Raw genomic sequence first — 17,239 nt, 5'->3', positions numbered from 1 at the left:
AAAAACAGTGGATCTCATTCCCATATTATAGTATAAGCATAAGTTGCTTATACTATATTATGGGTATTTAGGGTTTCTGAATATTGCGTTAAAGTAACATTAATAATAGGTGTTTTTTAAAAATTAAATTAAAGGCAGTAAATAGCTGTTTTTCAAAAGACGTTTTAATAGTTTTTCATTATTGGAATTTGTAATTGCAATAAACAATAACAAAATTTAAACTTTTTTTCTGCCGTTCTGGATAACTTGTAAATAAATTTTAATAAAGCGTTCATTTTTGTAAAGCGTTACAACTATACAAAATTGTAGTTCAATCAAAAATTGAACATCTTTTTATTTAAAAGTTTTTATAAAAAAGTCGAAAAAAGTGATGAATGAAAATTTTTTTCTTTTACGTAAACGTGTATTAAAACAACTTTAGTGATGAATTGAATTAATTTTCAAAACTTATAACAATTTAATATATAGTTTTAGATTTGTTTAATAAATAGATTTACTTCTACAAATTTTTTGAAAAAGAACCAAAGCACACGAGCTAGTTTTCTTGCTTTAAGGGTTTGATTTTACCATTTAAGACCAAATTGTTTTTAAAAAGTTTAATAATAATAAGTTATAAATAGAGTTTCCAGTAGTTTTTTATAAAAAAGTGCGCATTCTTCTTTTTAACTTACCTTGTTCTGTTCTTTAACCTTAAAATAATCATAGAATGATTATTTTAACGTTAAAGAACAGATCTTATTGACCTTGGAATAACTGCATTATGAGTAATTTGTGAACTTCTACTTTTTTTTAATGGTCGTTTAAGCGATTCTTTACTATCCTTATTTATTATTCGTATTCCTAATGATCTCAGCCTGGACTGGTAAAAATAGAAAAATTCAATTTGAAATGAAATGAAAAAGCAACCACTATTGTAACAAAATAATAAAATGCTATACAAATTCTACTACTATGAATACCTTGAAAAGTAACTTGAAAAGTCACGTAAGTTCTTCAGGTAAGTCAATAAAATTAACCATTTAAACAGGTAAGAGAGGAGGTGAGAAAAGATATAAAAGTTATTTCCAGTTTTTCAATGAAAAAGTCTCTTACAGATATTTTCTTATAAAAAACAGGAAAAAATGACACCATAAAGTTAAGAGTGGCTAACGGAATAAAGTTTAAAATAATTGTAGATGAGGCTACCAATTTAAATAGACAATTATAGTTTGGGTTTAAAATTTATAATAAAACTGACAATGTCAAATATAAAATTGGATTTGATAGAATTTTTGGATCATCATTGGTTTTCGATTTGGTTAAATAATAATGTAACATACAAGATTTTTTAGAAAATCATTGAAAAAAGATTTGGTTGATTAGAACGGTTTGACTTTACTGACTTTCTTTACATTCCAAATGCTAAATCGTTTTTTGATAATCCTCTAACTGAAAATGAAATATCTGATTTTATTACAAACACGCTAAAAACTGAAAAATTTTTGATCCTAAAAGGGCACCTACGTTCCTCCTTAAACTAGTCCCACACATTTCTTCAAAGTCTTTCTGTACTTTTAATAACTCATTTAAAAGTAGTACTTTTCCATATATTTTTAAAGTTGCCAAAGTCTTTTCAATATTTAAAAAGGCTTCTCGTTAGATTTCAGCAATTACCGACCCATCTCTCTGCTTTCTAATATAGGTAAACTTTTCGAGAAAGCGATGCGTAATAGACTCTATGCTTTTCTTAAAAAACTTAAATGCTTTTACACCAATCAGTATGAATTTCGTACCAATCACTCCACAACTCATGCTCTCATTAAAATAACTGAATTGATTAGAAAAGCTATTGATGATAAATGTTTTGCATGTGGTGTATTTGTCGATATACAGAAAGTGTTATATTTTGTGGATCATTCAATTTTATTGAAAAAATTAGAATACTATGGGATCAGAGGCATAACCCTTAAATGGTTTACTACATATTTAAACAAAAGAACACAATTTGTTTCTATCAATGACTCAAAATCTACCCTTCTAAAATGTTCTAATAGTGTTCATCAGGATTTTGCATTGGGACCATATCTTTTCCTTCTTTATATTAATGATCTTCATTCATCCATTAAGTTTGCTACTGTTTACCACTTTGTTGATGATACTAATCTAATGCTAATTGATAAAGCCCTTAAAAATAACAAACATAATAACCGTGATCTTGCCAATCTAGTTTAATGGCCTCGCACCGACAAACTTTTTCTTAACTCTAAAAATACTGAATTCATTATCTTTAAATTAAATAAAACAATAATCTATAAACGTATGATTAAGTGGCAATTTAACCTGTTAACTCAATTATTATCTTTCTATAAAAATTAATTCATATCTTTCTTTTTCATCCCACTGTAAAGACATTGCAATGAAACTAAGTAGATCTAATGGCATGTTGACCAAAATTCGCCATTATGTTAATCTTGAGATATTCTTGAACATATATCATTCTATTTTTGGCTCACATCTTAGATATGCATGCTGAGTATGAGGACAGTACCATCAACAAGCTCTTATTAGGTTATCCCACCTCCAAAACAAGGATTAAAAAATTATTTATTTTCAGAACATTAATTTTATTCCTATTTTTGGCTTACATCTTAGATATGCATGCTGAGTATGAGGACAGTACCATCAACAAGCTCTTATTAGGTTATCCCACCTCCAAAACAAGGATTAAAAAATTATTTATTTCCAGAACATTAATTTTATTCCTAATGTGCTCTGCCTAACTTATGAAAACTTTTTAAAGTACAAACACTATGAAACTATATTCAACTTTTAAACTTTCAATTTGTCGGGAACCACCAACACAATAAACTTCCTTTAACTTTAATCAATTTCTTTTCTAAAAGTGCCAACACTAGTTATCACCTTCGTTCCAATAGTAATTTAAACTTGTCTGCCTCTAAACACCGCTCTCATAATTACAGGCGTAAATCTATTAAACATCAAGGCATTAAAACTTAGAAAAACTTTCTTTATTAACTAAAAGCTCTCAATTCATTCTCAACCCTAAAAACCAGTTTATTCTCCTTTTCATTAAAAAAATACAGTTAATGTTTATAATTTCTATAATCAACTTTTGTTGACTTTAGTACTGTTTTTTTAATTTTTATAAGATATATTTTGTTGTCATTACAATTGCTTATAATATTTATAATAAATCACAAACTTATAAAAGATGACTAAAAAGAAACTATCAACTTTCTTAATTTCTCAAAAACTTGTAATAATATACATCAAACTGTCAACTGTTTGAATCAAGTTTTTTTAAAAGAAAGTCACGGCTTTTTAGGAAAAAAAATTGAACCTCATCTCTCCTAAAAGTTTTTCGGAACGCAATAGAAACAATGCCTTCATCCATTAATAAACGCAGAAAGAGCAAATCGGTAAATTTTATTAGAACTTTATGCAGATTTTATTTTAGTCAATAATTTAGACTTTGATGCTTTAAAAGATTTACAAGAGACAAAGTAACCTGTTAAACTGGATGCATAGAATTTTAGCTGAAAAGATTTAAATTTATTGGGCGCTGACTTTAAATAAAAATATGTTTAAAAATTTGTTTAATGAACATTAAAATAAGAAAAATGTTTATGAATAATTTGAGGATTACAATTGATGAACACTTTTCAAGTGTTCATCAATTGTAATCCTCAAAATTATTCATACAAGAATTCAACAATAACGTCTTAAAGAGGAGCAATTACTTTTAAAGACATGTTGGGGATTTTTTGGTGTCAATAATATTAAAGTTAATAAAACCACTACTGGTAATAAAATTACAATCCAATATGAAAATAACCTAAATATTTATGATGCATAAATAACAGTTTTGCCCACATATTCAGATGTTGAAAGAGTAATTTCATTTTTCCAACTTCAGTATAAAAAAAGGATTGCACTTTTCAATTTGTCCAATATTAGCGCTTCTATTTTTGAAATATCTTTTTAACAAAAAAATATTTATATTAGGATTTAAAGTATTGAATAAAAGTGTTCTTATATTAAAAAATTTACTTTTAAATTTATAGAAAAAAGAAAAAAAATGCTGTTAACAGCTTTTCTATAAAAGTTAAAATAGAAAAACAGCTGCTTTACAAAAACTAACAATATCAAAAACCTTAGTAAGCAATATATTAATCAATAATAACATCAAATGTGCATTTAATGTTTTTTTTATTTATATTTAGGTAATTACAAATATGAGATAACTTATAACGGCTTGATCATTGCAACACCTGATCCAGTTTTTGAATGTGATCTTAGCAAGAAAATAAGAACGTCAAATACTTTGGATTGGACTAAAAATAAAATAACTTTTGACAAACCAATAGAGTCGTATGCAGAAGATTACATTTATAGAAATTTTCTTAATTGCCATGATGTCATTACTTTTCTCCCATCAAGTTATGATAATGATATTTTGACCGAAATTTTAGAATTTTTTAATGTTTTTTTGGGAAAAAATAATGAAGGTACTTGTGCTGTCTTACCTGATTACCGATTGTACTATCATGCTTCTCTTTTAGAGTGTAATGTTGATAATTTAAGAGATTGCGACGAAAATAGGTTAACAATATTTTGCTCTGAACACAATCTTGTTATAATTGCTCGCATCGCTACTACTTTAGATTGCATTGAGCTAGAATCTGAAAACTGTTTTAATGATATCATATTATTTATTAATGTTTACAAACCTTTAATCGAAGCTAGTAAATTAATTATTTTGGGAGTTGTAGTTTTACCATTTTTTGAGCGTTAAAATTTCAGTAAAGAATTATTTTTTTATTTTTCTGACAAATTTTCGGAAAACCTAACTAATCACTGCTCAGAAAGTTTTGGTTTAGACCAAATCTTATTATTATGTAAAGATGATTTTAAAGAGGAAAAATTAGAAGATTGGTGGAGATTAGTTGTTGCATATTGCGAGGGAAAAAAAAATGCACAAACCAACAATGAAATAAAACTTTTTAAACAACTCATTGGCTTAACTATGATGTTTATGTCTACGGTTGATCAATCTTTGCCAACACTTGAACTTGATGCTCAAAAACAGATCAAAACATTGATTCTTAATGCTGAACAAAGAGATGCTATAAATGATAAAGCAAAAAAAAGAGTCATTACTGGAGGGTATGGTTCAGGAAAATCTGTGGTTGGAAAAGAAATTGTTAAAAACTGTGTAACAAAAGTATCAGAAAATCCTTTTACCTTGTTCTACATATGTTGTAACAACTTCACGTTATTTGAATGTGAAATGAGTGAGTTTGTTGACAACTTAAAAAAAAATTTAGAGAATACGTCAAATGTTACCGTTGTATGTCATACCTTATATTACTTATGGATAGATATGTGCGAGAAAGAAAAAATATCTGAAAACGCTTTTAAAGAAAACATTTCACTCCCAAAATTACTGAAGTATTTGGTAGAAGCTAACAGTTATAAAGTACATTTCGTACTTGAAGAACTTTCTGACGAATATGTAAAAGAAGAAGATGCAATTCAAATTAAAGACCTAATAAATTCTATGTCGGAAGAATCTTTAGTTGTTTTAATTCCTGAAAGTGTTATAAAAAACAGGGAATTGATAAAATGCGATAAAAAGTGTATACTGCAAAAGAATTGTTTTCAATATGAAATTATTGGAATGAAAATTATATCCCTAAATAAATTAATGAGATTTCCAGAATGCAATAAAATATTAATAGATTCTGCTCAAAAAACAATCGCTCAATCAAAAACTGTTTTCAATTTTTTAAATGCAGAGGAAGCAGAAGCAAATGAAAACAAATTTAAAATTGATAACCAACGTCAACAACAGGAAAGCTTTAATACTTATTCTATACATGCTACTACTAAGAACTCAATAAATGAAGTAAAGGAATCAACAGTTGAAAGTTATAGGGGTTCAAATTACGAAAAAAGCGCAGAAAATCATGATATTGATGTAACAGGTGATGATTTTTATGATAATGATATAGATCACATGTCGAAAAACTTAGCAGAAAATACAAATAACAAAGAATCTTTAAGTTATATGGAAACTAGTTATAGTTTTAGATCTGGTAATATAGGACACGCAATTAAAGGTGAAAAACCCAAAGTTGTATATTTTCCATTTCGTGACATATCAAATAAGCGATCTGCAAAGTTTTTGTCTGTTATTTTACAGAGTCTTGAAATACAAAGAAGAACTGTTGTTATATGTAACAACATAGAAGAAGTGCAATCTGTTTCATATGCAGTCGACATAATAAAAGACTATAAAGCAGTACCTTATTTGCCACATTTACTGAAATGCTGCCCAACATTAAAGCAAAAATTTTCAATTAAAGAGAAGCTAAAAAGTCATAGAGAAATTCTTATAACTGACATCAAAGGTTATTCAGGAGCAGAAGCTGACTCTATAATTATAATTGTAAGTCCAGAAGAAGTTTATCTCCGACATGCCCTCGTGGATGCTTTGGCAAGATCAAACTTTCATTTAACAATTTTGGTTTTAGCTTCTAGTAATGACCCTTCGAAAATAGATAAAACCAATGGAACTATTGGAGATGTGTTATGTAATTGGTCTGAAAACATTGTTGAAAAAATTTTAGTTACAGTATGCGATAATGAAAGTAAAATGTGGAGACTTACCAACGGATCTTTAGAAATAAATACGAATTGCGAAGAGTATTTTCACCTCGGAGCTAAGGTGGATTTTGATAAACATCTGGAAAAAGCAGAGTTTAGAATTGTCAAGAAAAACAACCAAAATGTAAGTATGATTTTTTTTGAATTTATATAATTCATATTTTAAATTAAGGTTAACGTGAAGATACTGATGAAGCCATCCTCAATACGCTATTTGTGGGGACTTTATACTTACATCAACTAAGACTTTAGGCAGATTGTATTTATGAATGTGGGACATTTATTACGACAAATAATTAAAACAAAAAATTTTTAGTGTTTCTTTTTTTTCCTTTTCTTTTTTGTCTCGAAAAATGTCTTGATTAGTGTTTGAATTTAAAAAATTGAAAAGAAGACAGTATATAATTCATTTATGATGATAAATAATTAAAAAAAAACGTTTTTAATTGTTTTTTTCTTTCTTTTTTTTTTGTCTCATAAAGTGTCTCGATTAAAGTTTGTATTTAAAAAAATTAAAAAGTAGACAATATATAATAACTTGTAGACTTAAATCTGCAAAAGTAAATGTTTTTTAGGGTAAAATAGACCATTAAAATACTGGTTCCATTTATCTGGACAGACAACTTATCTAGCGAGCCAAATAAACTAAAATCATACTTACTGTTAACTTTTGACAACATCTTAGGTTAACATTTAAAAAATAGTTATATTACTTGAATATGCATTTAAAAATACTCATATAATTATGAAGCAACTGCTCATAATTTATTTGAACAAGCAAACCAAAAAAGATAATAAAAAAGTTATTGTTACCTCTTGATCACATTTTAAATTCGTATTTAAAAAATAGTAGCAATGCTATAATACTGGGTAACTTTGGCGACAGATCGACTTGGCTATTTTAAAAAGTTTCAAAAAGTAAAAACAATTTTACAACAGTCAAAATGTAAAGACAATCTTAATTTTTAAACGGATAGCATAAATTGTGCTATTTTTGCCTTAATTTTAATACAATTTTCAACCCTATTTTGTACAATAAAACTTGTTGTCAATGCTCATCAATATAAGAGAAAAAGAATAAAAACAATATCTAGGTAAAATGCGGCTTAAAAATAAGAAACATAATATTTTTTAAGCAAAGATAAAAGTTTGCGAGAACAACACAGTTTTCCTTCTTTATTCAAGAAAAAGTTTCAAATAAGATAATAATAAAAGTTTCAAATAAGACGAGTTTTTTTGGGCGCAAATAACAACATTTTGATTTCTTTTACAGGGAAGTCAAAATTACTCCGCAGATTTGTAATCTTTTGTAGTAACTTTGACTACGTAAAATGCACTAATTTTAAAGTAGCCGGATCATTAATTATTTAACCCTGATTGATTTTTAAACATGTTATCTAAATAACTAATTTTGCAATAATTAAAAAACATACTTTCAAGCTAAATTGATTTATTTTGTTTTTGCAAATAATTTAATCTGTTTTTTTATTAAATCTAAACCGAAGTTAAATAATGCGCAAAGCGTAAGAGGTATGTCAAATTTAAACTGTATTTGAATAAATGGAACATTTATTTGCACAATTGCAAATTACATAGTTTAATTATCTTACTTGGGTATATTTTTGTATTAAGTATAATAGGCTGCGTGAAAAAAAGTAAGCAACTGATTTTACTCAGTATTTGATCAGCTTTACGTAAATAAAAACTTTAGCAATTTTCCTTAAGTTTTTATTCTCGTAAAGATGAGCAGTTACTCATTAAATTGCTTAACTTTACGTGAATACAAATTTGAGTTAAACTCCAACAGCAGTTGCTTACTTTAATTCACCCGGCCTATTATACTTAATACAAAAATATACCCAAATAAAATAATTAAACTATGTAATTTGCAATTGTGCAAAAAAATAAACTGTTATCTACTGCCGGACATGATCCCAAGCAGATGAAACTGCTATTCGTAGAAGCACCTATGGTGTCACAATGTGAGATCATTGCAGGCGGTCATAGCCTACGTGAAAGTGAAACAACTACTATAATGTCATGTTTTTAAATAAGATTTCTGGAACAGGGCAGTTTTTGAAAAGTGTAATTGAGTCAACTGATTCTGAATATGAAAATACAATAACTGACATCACTTGCAATTTTGTTGCTGGTACAACGAGAGTATCATTTGATGACCAACATGTAAATGATGGTTAAACAACCGGTGAATTGGAAGAATATTTTATTTCGCTTTTTGGAAAGGAATCATTCATCACAAAACTAGATTTTATTAAAAAACACCCTGCTCAGCTATCGCTAAGTGACGGAAACATTTTTTCATTTGACTCAAATAACTTTTTATTGTACAATGCCGAATGGTGACCTTGTCCAAAGAAAATGATTGTTATATAATATGAAAAAATCTCTATTGCTCTATTTTCATTACATATTTGATTAACAGAGAAATTCTAATTGTAACAGGTATCAACAGGTGTTATAATATAAAACAGTGTTCAGACTACAAGAAATAAAAAAGAGTTGTGATTAATTTTCCGAGTAGCATGCAGCATTGGTGTAATATTGGTAAAATATTTATCTCAATATTGGCCTAATGTTGTTAGCAATATTGCATCAATGTCAAATGCCCACATTTTGAAATATATAAGCAAGTAGTGATTTTCAATTTTGGCGGTATATTTACTGCAATAAAATATAACTTTAAAATTTAAAAAAAATTTCTTCAAGGAAGACTTGAACCCGCAAAACTTATGTTTGTAATAACGCTCTTCTATTGAGGCGCATCACACGCGCCTCAATTGAAGACCGTTAATACATATTCAGCACTACGCGAATAAAATGATGATGTAACAGATAAAAATCAAACTAGTGGACAAGTTACTTGATGAAAAGTTCTGGTCAAGTAAATACAAAGATTATAAAAAAGGAAATTAAAAATCTTATTAAACAATATTTTTGGTGGTAGTTTAGTTCCAAATTTTATAAAGCGTTTAAAGTCAACTAATAGAGTTGCATCAAAACTTAAAACAAACGTACAGTACAAGTAAAACCACTCAAACTTTATTTCGAAATACTTAGACATGAGCTTGAAAGAGTTCTAATTTATAGGATTTAGAATTATGAGTAAACAAATGTTTGTGTTAAGTCTGTAATAAGTTGTTGTGAAGTGCGAAATCAAGTACCATGAACAATAATAAACAGCATTAAGGTTGGCTTCTCTGTGATTTTTTTTTTAAATGATGTTGGAAAGAATCTATTACAATACAGTTATAAATTTATTTTATTTCAATTTATATATTTGTCAAACACCAACTATACAATAAGGTAAAGTAAAGTTTCGTTCAAGATAAACAAATAAATCTTTATGTTTTTCGTTTAACTTTTCATTTTTTTATCAAGATTTTCTTTTAAACATGATCATCTAGAAATTTTATTTCATTTTTTTATCTTTGCATTACTTACTCTAGATTTATATCATGACTATTGCACAAATTCTTGACATCTAAAAAAGGTTGTGGTGTTGTTTAGTTTTTCAGCTGAGATTTAACAATATCAATTGCCATTTTGTTGTTCATTAGGCGAATAAATAAGTTTAGATTGTTTTGTTGTGTAATTATTGATATATCCTTAATAAAAATTAGAGAAGTGACTTCAGTGCATTTCTTCCAAATAAATCAAGCTTTTGCTTGTCAATTTTGATTTCCTTTCCCAAAGCTAAAGCTCTTAATGCTTGTAAAAAATACAAAATTGGGTTCTTGCTAACTCAACATATTTGCTGCAGCCTCTGTGCAATATTTTTTTTTTTTTTTTTTGCTTGCAATTACATATACAGGTTCGAAGCTCATAAATAAAAATAAATATTGGCGGGGCAAGAAGAAGACTAATTTAGCCTTATCGTCGAGCCCTATTCTCACGTATTTACAAAAGCCGTAATATTTAAATATCTATAGTTAACAAACTATTTATAAAAAAAAATAAAATATAAAAGTTAAATAGATAACAAGTTAAAAAAAAAAACAATTAAAATTGGATATATAAAAACGATAAGTAAGAATGCCTGTTTTGAGTCATTTTTAGACTGGTCTATACTAGTTTTATGTGTATTTCCAATTTTTGAACTTTTGAACTTTTAAACCACTCATTAACTTTCAATAATTGTTCGTTTTGTTGTTTAAAATAGTGTATTAATATCTCTGTGGAAATAAAAAAGATTGGAGTCATCTGCAAAAGGAATACAATTTAATAGGTCTGTCGCTAAATTTAAATCATTAATATACACTAGGAGCAATAGTAGTCCTAAAATAGAGCCCTGGGGAACCCCACATGTTACGGCAATCGTAAATGTTTGTTTTTGTTTATAAACTATAAATTGTTTTCTATCGGTCAAATAATTTTTGAACCAAAGTAAATTGTTCTTTTTTACACCATAGTGTTCAAGTTTTTTGATTAGCATTTATACTTAACGGTATCGAAAGCTTTTGACAGATCAATGTAAACTGATCAAAAACAGTATTATGTACTGATTTTACAACATTAACGTTAATTTTATCAAATCCACCACTTTTGTTAGTTTTAAGGTAAAAAAAAGGCGGTTTGCAATTCAATTAGTTATAAATTAGGTTGATCCATAACTTTATCGTAATTTTTTAAATAAGATTCTAATAGTATTGAATTCATAGGAATTTTTAATTCCAAATTCAGACCAGCATTAGTAAACAAGTTGTTTAGTTTTTCAGCAATAATTGATTTATCATAAATTGTGTTTTTATCAATTGTTATTTTTTTTGGCAAAATGTTTCTCGCATAATTATTTTTTTCTATTATTTCTTTAATTATACTCCATGTTTTTTTAGTGTTTCTGGTGGCTTTATTTAATAGTTTTGCGTAATAAAGCTTTTTCGAGTTCCTTTTTGTTTTTTCAATTAAATTTTTATAATTTTTATATTTAATTTCGTTTTTATAAGTTGTTTTTTTTTAAGTACTTATCATTCAACTTTTGTTTTCTTTTTGAAGATTTTAGTAACCCGTTAAACATCTATGGAGTTAAAACAGTTTTGGTTTTTACAATAATTTTTTTCCCAGGAAATGCTTGATTATACTGCTTGCAGAATTGATTTAAAAATAGATCATAAGCGTTGTTAATGTCATGTGACTGCAATACCAAATTTAAATAAACGTTGTCTTTTAAAAGACTTTGAATTTTTTTTTCCGAGTTTTCATTGATATGTAGTCTAAATATAATGGATTGAGAAGGAATACTATTAAATGATATATTTTTAGTAACTAGGAATGTTGGGAAATGATCCGATAAGTCAGTTTTGATTATGCTTGTGTAAAGACGGTTATTAAGATGGTTGTTAGTTATTATATTATCAAGAAGTGTAGAAGAGTTGTTAGTCACTCTCGTTGACTTGTTTATTGACGGAATTAAATTATTTTGAAGAAGAGTATTTATAAAACTGTTAACATTATTATTGAAAGCATGGTTTATTAGGTCTATGTTAAAATCCCCAACTAAGTAGGCATGACTTCGGGTTTTATTTATATTTGTTAAGAATGGTTTAAGATGAGTTTTTAATTTTTTTAAGCTAGTAGATGGAGGTCTGTATGTGGCATTTATAATTATTTTTTTTGTGGTTTAATTTATCAGTTCAATGCATTATGAATCACAATCTTTTTCATTTACTCAGAGTTCGTGACGTAAATTATAACTAATTGAGTTGGGAACAAAAATACATACGCCCCACCAACACCAAAACCATGAGGTTGGTGAACTGATGAGTAGTTAATTAGTTCAAATTGGGCATTTTTTTAACCACGCTTACCCAAAATTTCCGTTAAACAAATAATTTTAAAATCGTGTTTTAATTCACCCAACAACAACCTATGATTTTCAAAATTTTTATTTAAACTTCCAATATTAATGTTTAAAATTGAAAAACTATTTTGATTTTTTTGAAGATATTGAGAAGATTCAATAACTGTATAGTATTGGCTTTCAAATGTTTTTTGATTAAAGTTATTAAAGAGTCATCGACGTCAGGGAGTACGACATTTTCATCTTGAAATTTAGTTAATAAATTTTCCTCCATTAAAAGTAACGCATATATAAGTAAAGGCAAAATAGCTAATAAAATAGTTAGCAATAGTTAAGAAAAAAGTAATAAACTTTTACTCTTACTGACACAGATTCTGGATTTCTTTCATTTTCTTTGACACCCACTCGCGTACAATCAGCTTATCGTGTGATATGTATGCAAATTATCCCAGCTGCCGCACAATTTTCATATTTTCTTTAAGATCTTTTCTTATTAAATTCTTTTCAAAGCAAAAATCTTCGTTTATGTAGATATTTTAACTCTTTAATTTGGAAGAGTTTTTTTAAATTTCTACCTTATCTTAATAGTCTAACAGCTTTATAATAATTGTGCGTGGTGTTTTCGCATCTCGGCGTCCACTGCGATGCGCTCGTTTAATTCTCACATTTTTCATCCCTAGAGTCTCCTAAAAAAGTTTAATCACTTTTATTTTACTTTCAGACCGCGTTTCATTTTCATTTTCTTTGATACCATCAATCCTAAAGTTCTTTCATTGTGACCGATCCTCAGTTTCTCTAAGTTTTTTTTAAAGTCAATAAACTCATTGTTTTTATGTGCATCGGTTTTACAAAAACTTTTTTTTTCAATAGACTCAATAATATTTTGACCTTTTTTCGATGAGTTCTTTGTGAAAATTTAAACTTTTCTTTACATCAAATACATCATCTTCCAATAGTTTAATTTTTTCCATGCTGTCATATGTGTTTGTTTCAGCTTTTTGTTGTCGGTCGCTTGTTATTTTTCGTTCGCACTGATGAATTTAAGAATATTTTCTTCTTGTTGTTTTATTAGTAAAACTATATCTTTTTTGTACTCCGCAAATATTTCCTTGAATATTGTTCTAATTTTGCAAATGGTTACTGCCATATTTAATAATTTATAGCAACTTGTATTTTTACTTTTAAATTTGATCAAAAAAACACGTGTGTTCACCGTAAAAGTAAAAATGACTACTTTGCACTATTAAAAAAAGTACGGAGAAGTGTAGTTCCGAATCGAAAGCGAACCTGTTGGGTTAAAAGATTTGTAACTTTACCTAAAGAAGATTTAAACTTTTTGATGAAATCTATTTCTCAAAGAGAGAGAGAGAGAGTAAATTTTATAAATGGATTTATAGCTTGCGGTTTGGTGTCATTTAAAACGAGTGTTATTTTATACATTTTTAGACTATGAAAGTTAAACAGAAACAGCATCTGAAGGACAAAGTGAAGTTTACTTTATAGTAGACTGGGAAGATGCTTGCTATTAATATTATTTTTTGCCGTTTATTTGTAAAACTTGAGTTTAATTTACAATTTGTTTGTAACTTTATTTTATATTATATTTAAATTAACACTCTTATTTATTTATTTTTTTTCAAACATGAGATAAATCAGTATATTTTTAAAATAATTAAGATTAATCAAATACTATAAAAAAAAAAAAAAATTTAACTATTTTAGAAATATATATGAGTTTAGAATGCGAAATTTATTTGAATATAATTTAAATATAAAATGTTGCTTCAATACTGCTTCGATTTCTTTTTAACTTACTTTTTGATATCTATTTACTCATTTTAGGTTTACTCATGAAATATATAAATTTAAATTAAATTATATGCAGATTGTAAAGTTTTATTTATAACCTATGTTTAAGCACATTTTACTCTGACAAAGTTTACCTACAGCTGTTTAAAATTGAAACTGCATTTATTCTATGATATCTTTGCAGTAAGTGCACTATTTTACTAACTAAATAACACCAGTTATGCACAACTTTTAATAGTAAACAAGTGTAAAACAATCCTTTTAGTCCAAAAAGTATTTTTTTATCAAAATTGGTCTGAAACTAACTCGTTTTAAGGTATTCATAAAAGCACTAAAAACCCTACTATAAAGTACTTTTTTTACTTAAATTTAATCAACTGGTACTCTTTTACTACTAAGTAAAAGATTCTGTCACCATACACAGTTAAAGTTTGGTGGTAACCAATAAGAATTTTAATCAGCTACTGTTTTAGTTTATTACATTTTAAAATTTTATCAATCGAAAACAGAACTGAAGAAATAAGTGTTCATGCTTCAGCAAGGCCTGTCTTGCAATTACAGTATGGGTGTTAAACTCTGCAACAATCAATGTTTAAACCTGGGTATCATTGAGATGCTGAAAATGAAACACCTAAATATTTTACAAAACATAATATATCTTGACAATTTGCAAACTTTCTCTATTAATAACTCCTGCAATGCTGACCCAACCTTTTAACTCTCGATTATACGCTTCTATGCTTTTATAGGCCTTGTTTTTTAATTCGCCCACTAAAATTGAGCAATTGTCTATGTGCCATATTATTAAGATTCGTGATCATATCTGTTTTTGGAAGGTACATTTAGTTCTTTGTAGTTCAATATTTTCGACATATGAAAAACAACGACATTTCTTTACAGTAGATATAGTTATTAAACTTGATATTGAATTTGAAAGTTTAAAAAATGTTGGTTATTTTACCACATTAATTTTAACTATTATATTAATATAATAGTATTAGTACTAAAACCTAATTAAAACTTATTACAGATGGTAATAAAATTAATTAAACATATTAGAGTAGTCCTTTGTGATATTAAAAATACAACTATTTTCTTATTCAAAAAAAACAAAATAAAAGGTAATTTTATTTTTTACAACGTTTAAAAATCTATGAGCTTTAGGCAAGATGACAACTTTGTGAATAGTAAAATATATTTTATTTTTTGAAGATGTTACATGGTATAACAAATGATAATCGTGTTTTTACATATTGCAAACTAACAAACTAATCGTAATACAGTGTAACGTAATATCGAAGTGTTTTGTCGTATCGCTAACAATAGTCTCAAATAAAAGTACCGTTTTCATAATTGGAACATTCTTTAAGCCACCTCTCTAGGCATGTACAGAACTAAATCCGTTCCTGTGTTTGAAGGTCACAATGCTCCTATTCACAAACAGGATATCTTATGACTAAAAATTCATTTGAAAACGCAGCTAAAACGTTTGTCCTGGATTCTATACACCTTAGGCCTACAGGAACTTAGCTTGAGTTTATTTAAACCCTTTTTAGCTTCTTTTTTCTGTTGATTTTTTTAAACTTTCTTATTCTTCTTTATGCTTTTTCTTTGTTTTAACAGTTCTTTGAATGGTTTGCTAGTAAGAATGCTAAAGCTCATTTTTTTGTCTATTTGTTTTTTCTAACGTTTTTTTGCTTAAGGCTTTAAATCAAAAACGCTAACCAACTTCTTTGGTGCATCGGAATTTGCATTTGCAAAGGCGATCCCACATTTTTTAAACCTATTAACGACGTTTCCAACTGTAACTGTTTTAAAGTAAATGGTGCTAAAAAGATCACCAATTTTTTTGCCTGTGATAGGTTGTCCTGGATGAGTGACCATAAAGTTGTCACATGTTTGCTCCTTAATGGGCCAAACAATGACACGTCAAGGGGCAAGGCAATTTGATATGAGGAGTGGTAACCCAATCACATCAAATAAGATGACATACAGTCCCTGGAAGTTTCTTTTTCTCAAAGGTCAGGGCATATTCGTTTTCTAACAAGTATCAGAAAAGGTAGCAGATAAAAGCCAGTAGCGCCAATGCATCAAATTGTAGTTACATTTCTTCCTCTCTCTGCTGAAAATTTTTAGAAACGTTTTATTTTAGAAATTCCTGATGGAATAAGAACCATGAGTAGTTTATTAGACACAGTGGAAAGACTTAACTTATCTGAATTGTAAACAGAGAATTTATATTTTTTCAGTTGCTCCCTTTAACTGTTGAAAAACTTTTCTAAACTTAGTTTATTGAAACCCATTGGTCTGGTAGTGGCAAAGTCAAAAATTAGTCTTCTACACTGTTTCTTTGTTAACCCGAAAAAGATTTTTCCAATTGTTGTTATGTTGGATTTTAAACCTTCCAGCTGTGCAATATTAAAGAGTTATATAAGTCTTTCTCAATAAACCTGTATATCCTAAAATAAAAATTAGCCTTCTAGTGAAAATAAAATCAAGACTCAGATTTTATATTTGCAGCTCCATACGTCCTTCTGCAACACTTTCTTCAGCAGGGGAAATAGCTTTTTTGCTCCATTCACCTATTGAGGATTTCTTTCTATAGTCTCCAACTATATCTGAAATATAATAGTGTATAAAATATATCATTGTTAAACAATTATGACTACATTTTAATTAACTTAACAAATAAAACTTTAAACCAAATAAATAAAACATTCTTTAATTTTAAATAAACTATTTATTTTATTTTTATATTGTTTATGGTTGGTTTTATATTTAAGAAAGTTGAAATCTATTTTCTAATTCTATTAGTTCCCAACTAAACTTTTACAAATAAAATTTCCATAACTATCTTCAAGTGATTGCAATCGAGTCTTTTACGCGGTATTTGATATCCTTTTTAAATTACGATATAATAGTTAACTAATAATTAATTAAGCC

The 17,239-nt window shown here is 27.6% G+C and overlaps 2 protein-coding genes across 4 annotated transcripts in view; both read left to right on the top strand.

The window, feature by feature from the left end:
* Positions 1-5,443, top strand: part of LOC136076918 (uncharacterized) — a 36,375-nt gene extending 30,932 nt beyond the window's left edge. The window contains exon 4 of the mRNA XM_065790783.1: positions 4,224-5,443. Within this exon, the coding sequence (XP_065646855.1) occupies positions 4,224-4,795 (572 nt within the window). The 3' untranslated portion in view covers positions 4,796-5,443. The remainder of the gene's footprint in view (positions 1-4,223) is intronic.
* LOC136076917 (uncharacterized) overlaps positions 5,027-17,239 on the top strand; it is a 55,874-nt gene continuing 43,661 nt past the window's right edge. For all 3 annotated transcript variants that reach the window (XM_065790782.1, XM_065790780.1, XM_065790781.1), the window contains exon 1: positions 5,027-6,793. In XM_065790782.1, the coding sequence (XP_065646854.1) occupies positions 5,027-6,793 (1,767 nt within the window). The remainder of the gene's footprint in view (positions 6,794-17,239) is intronic.

Source organism: Hydra vulgaris, chromosome 02 (genome assembly GCF_038396675.1).
Source record: "Hydra vulgaris chromosome 02, alternate assembly HydraT2T_AEP".
Classification (NCBI taxonomy): Eukaryota; Metazoa; Cnidaria; class Hydrozoa; order Anthoathecata; family Hydridae; genus Hydra; species Hydra vulgaris.
This window is presented reverse-complemented; position numbering and strand designations above follow the sequence as displayed.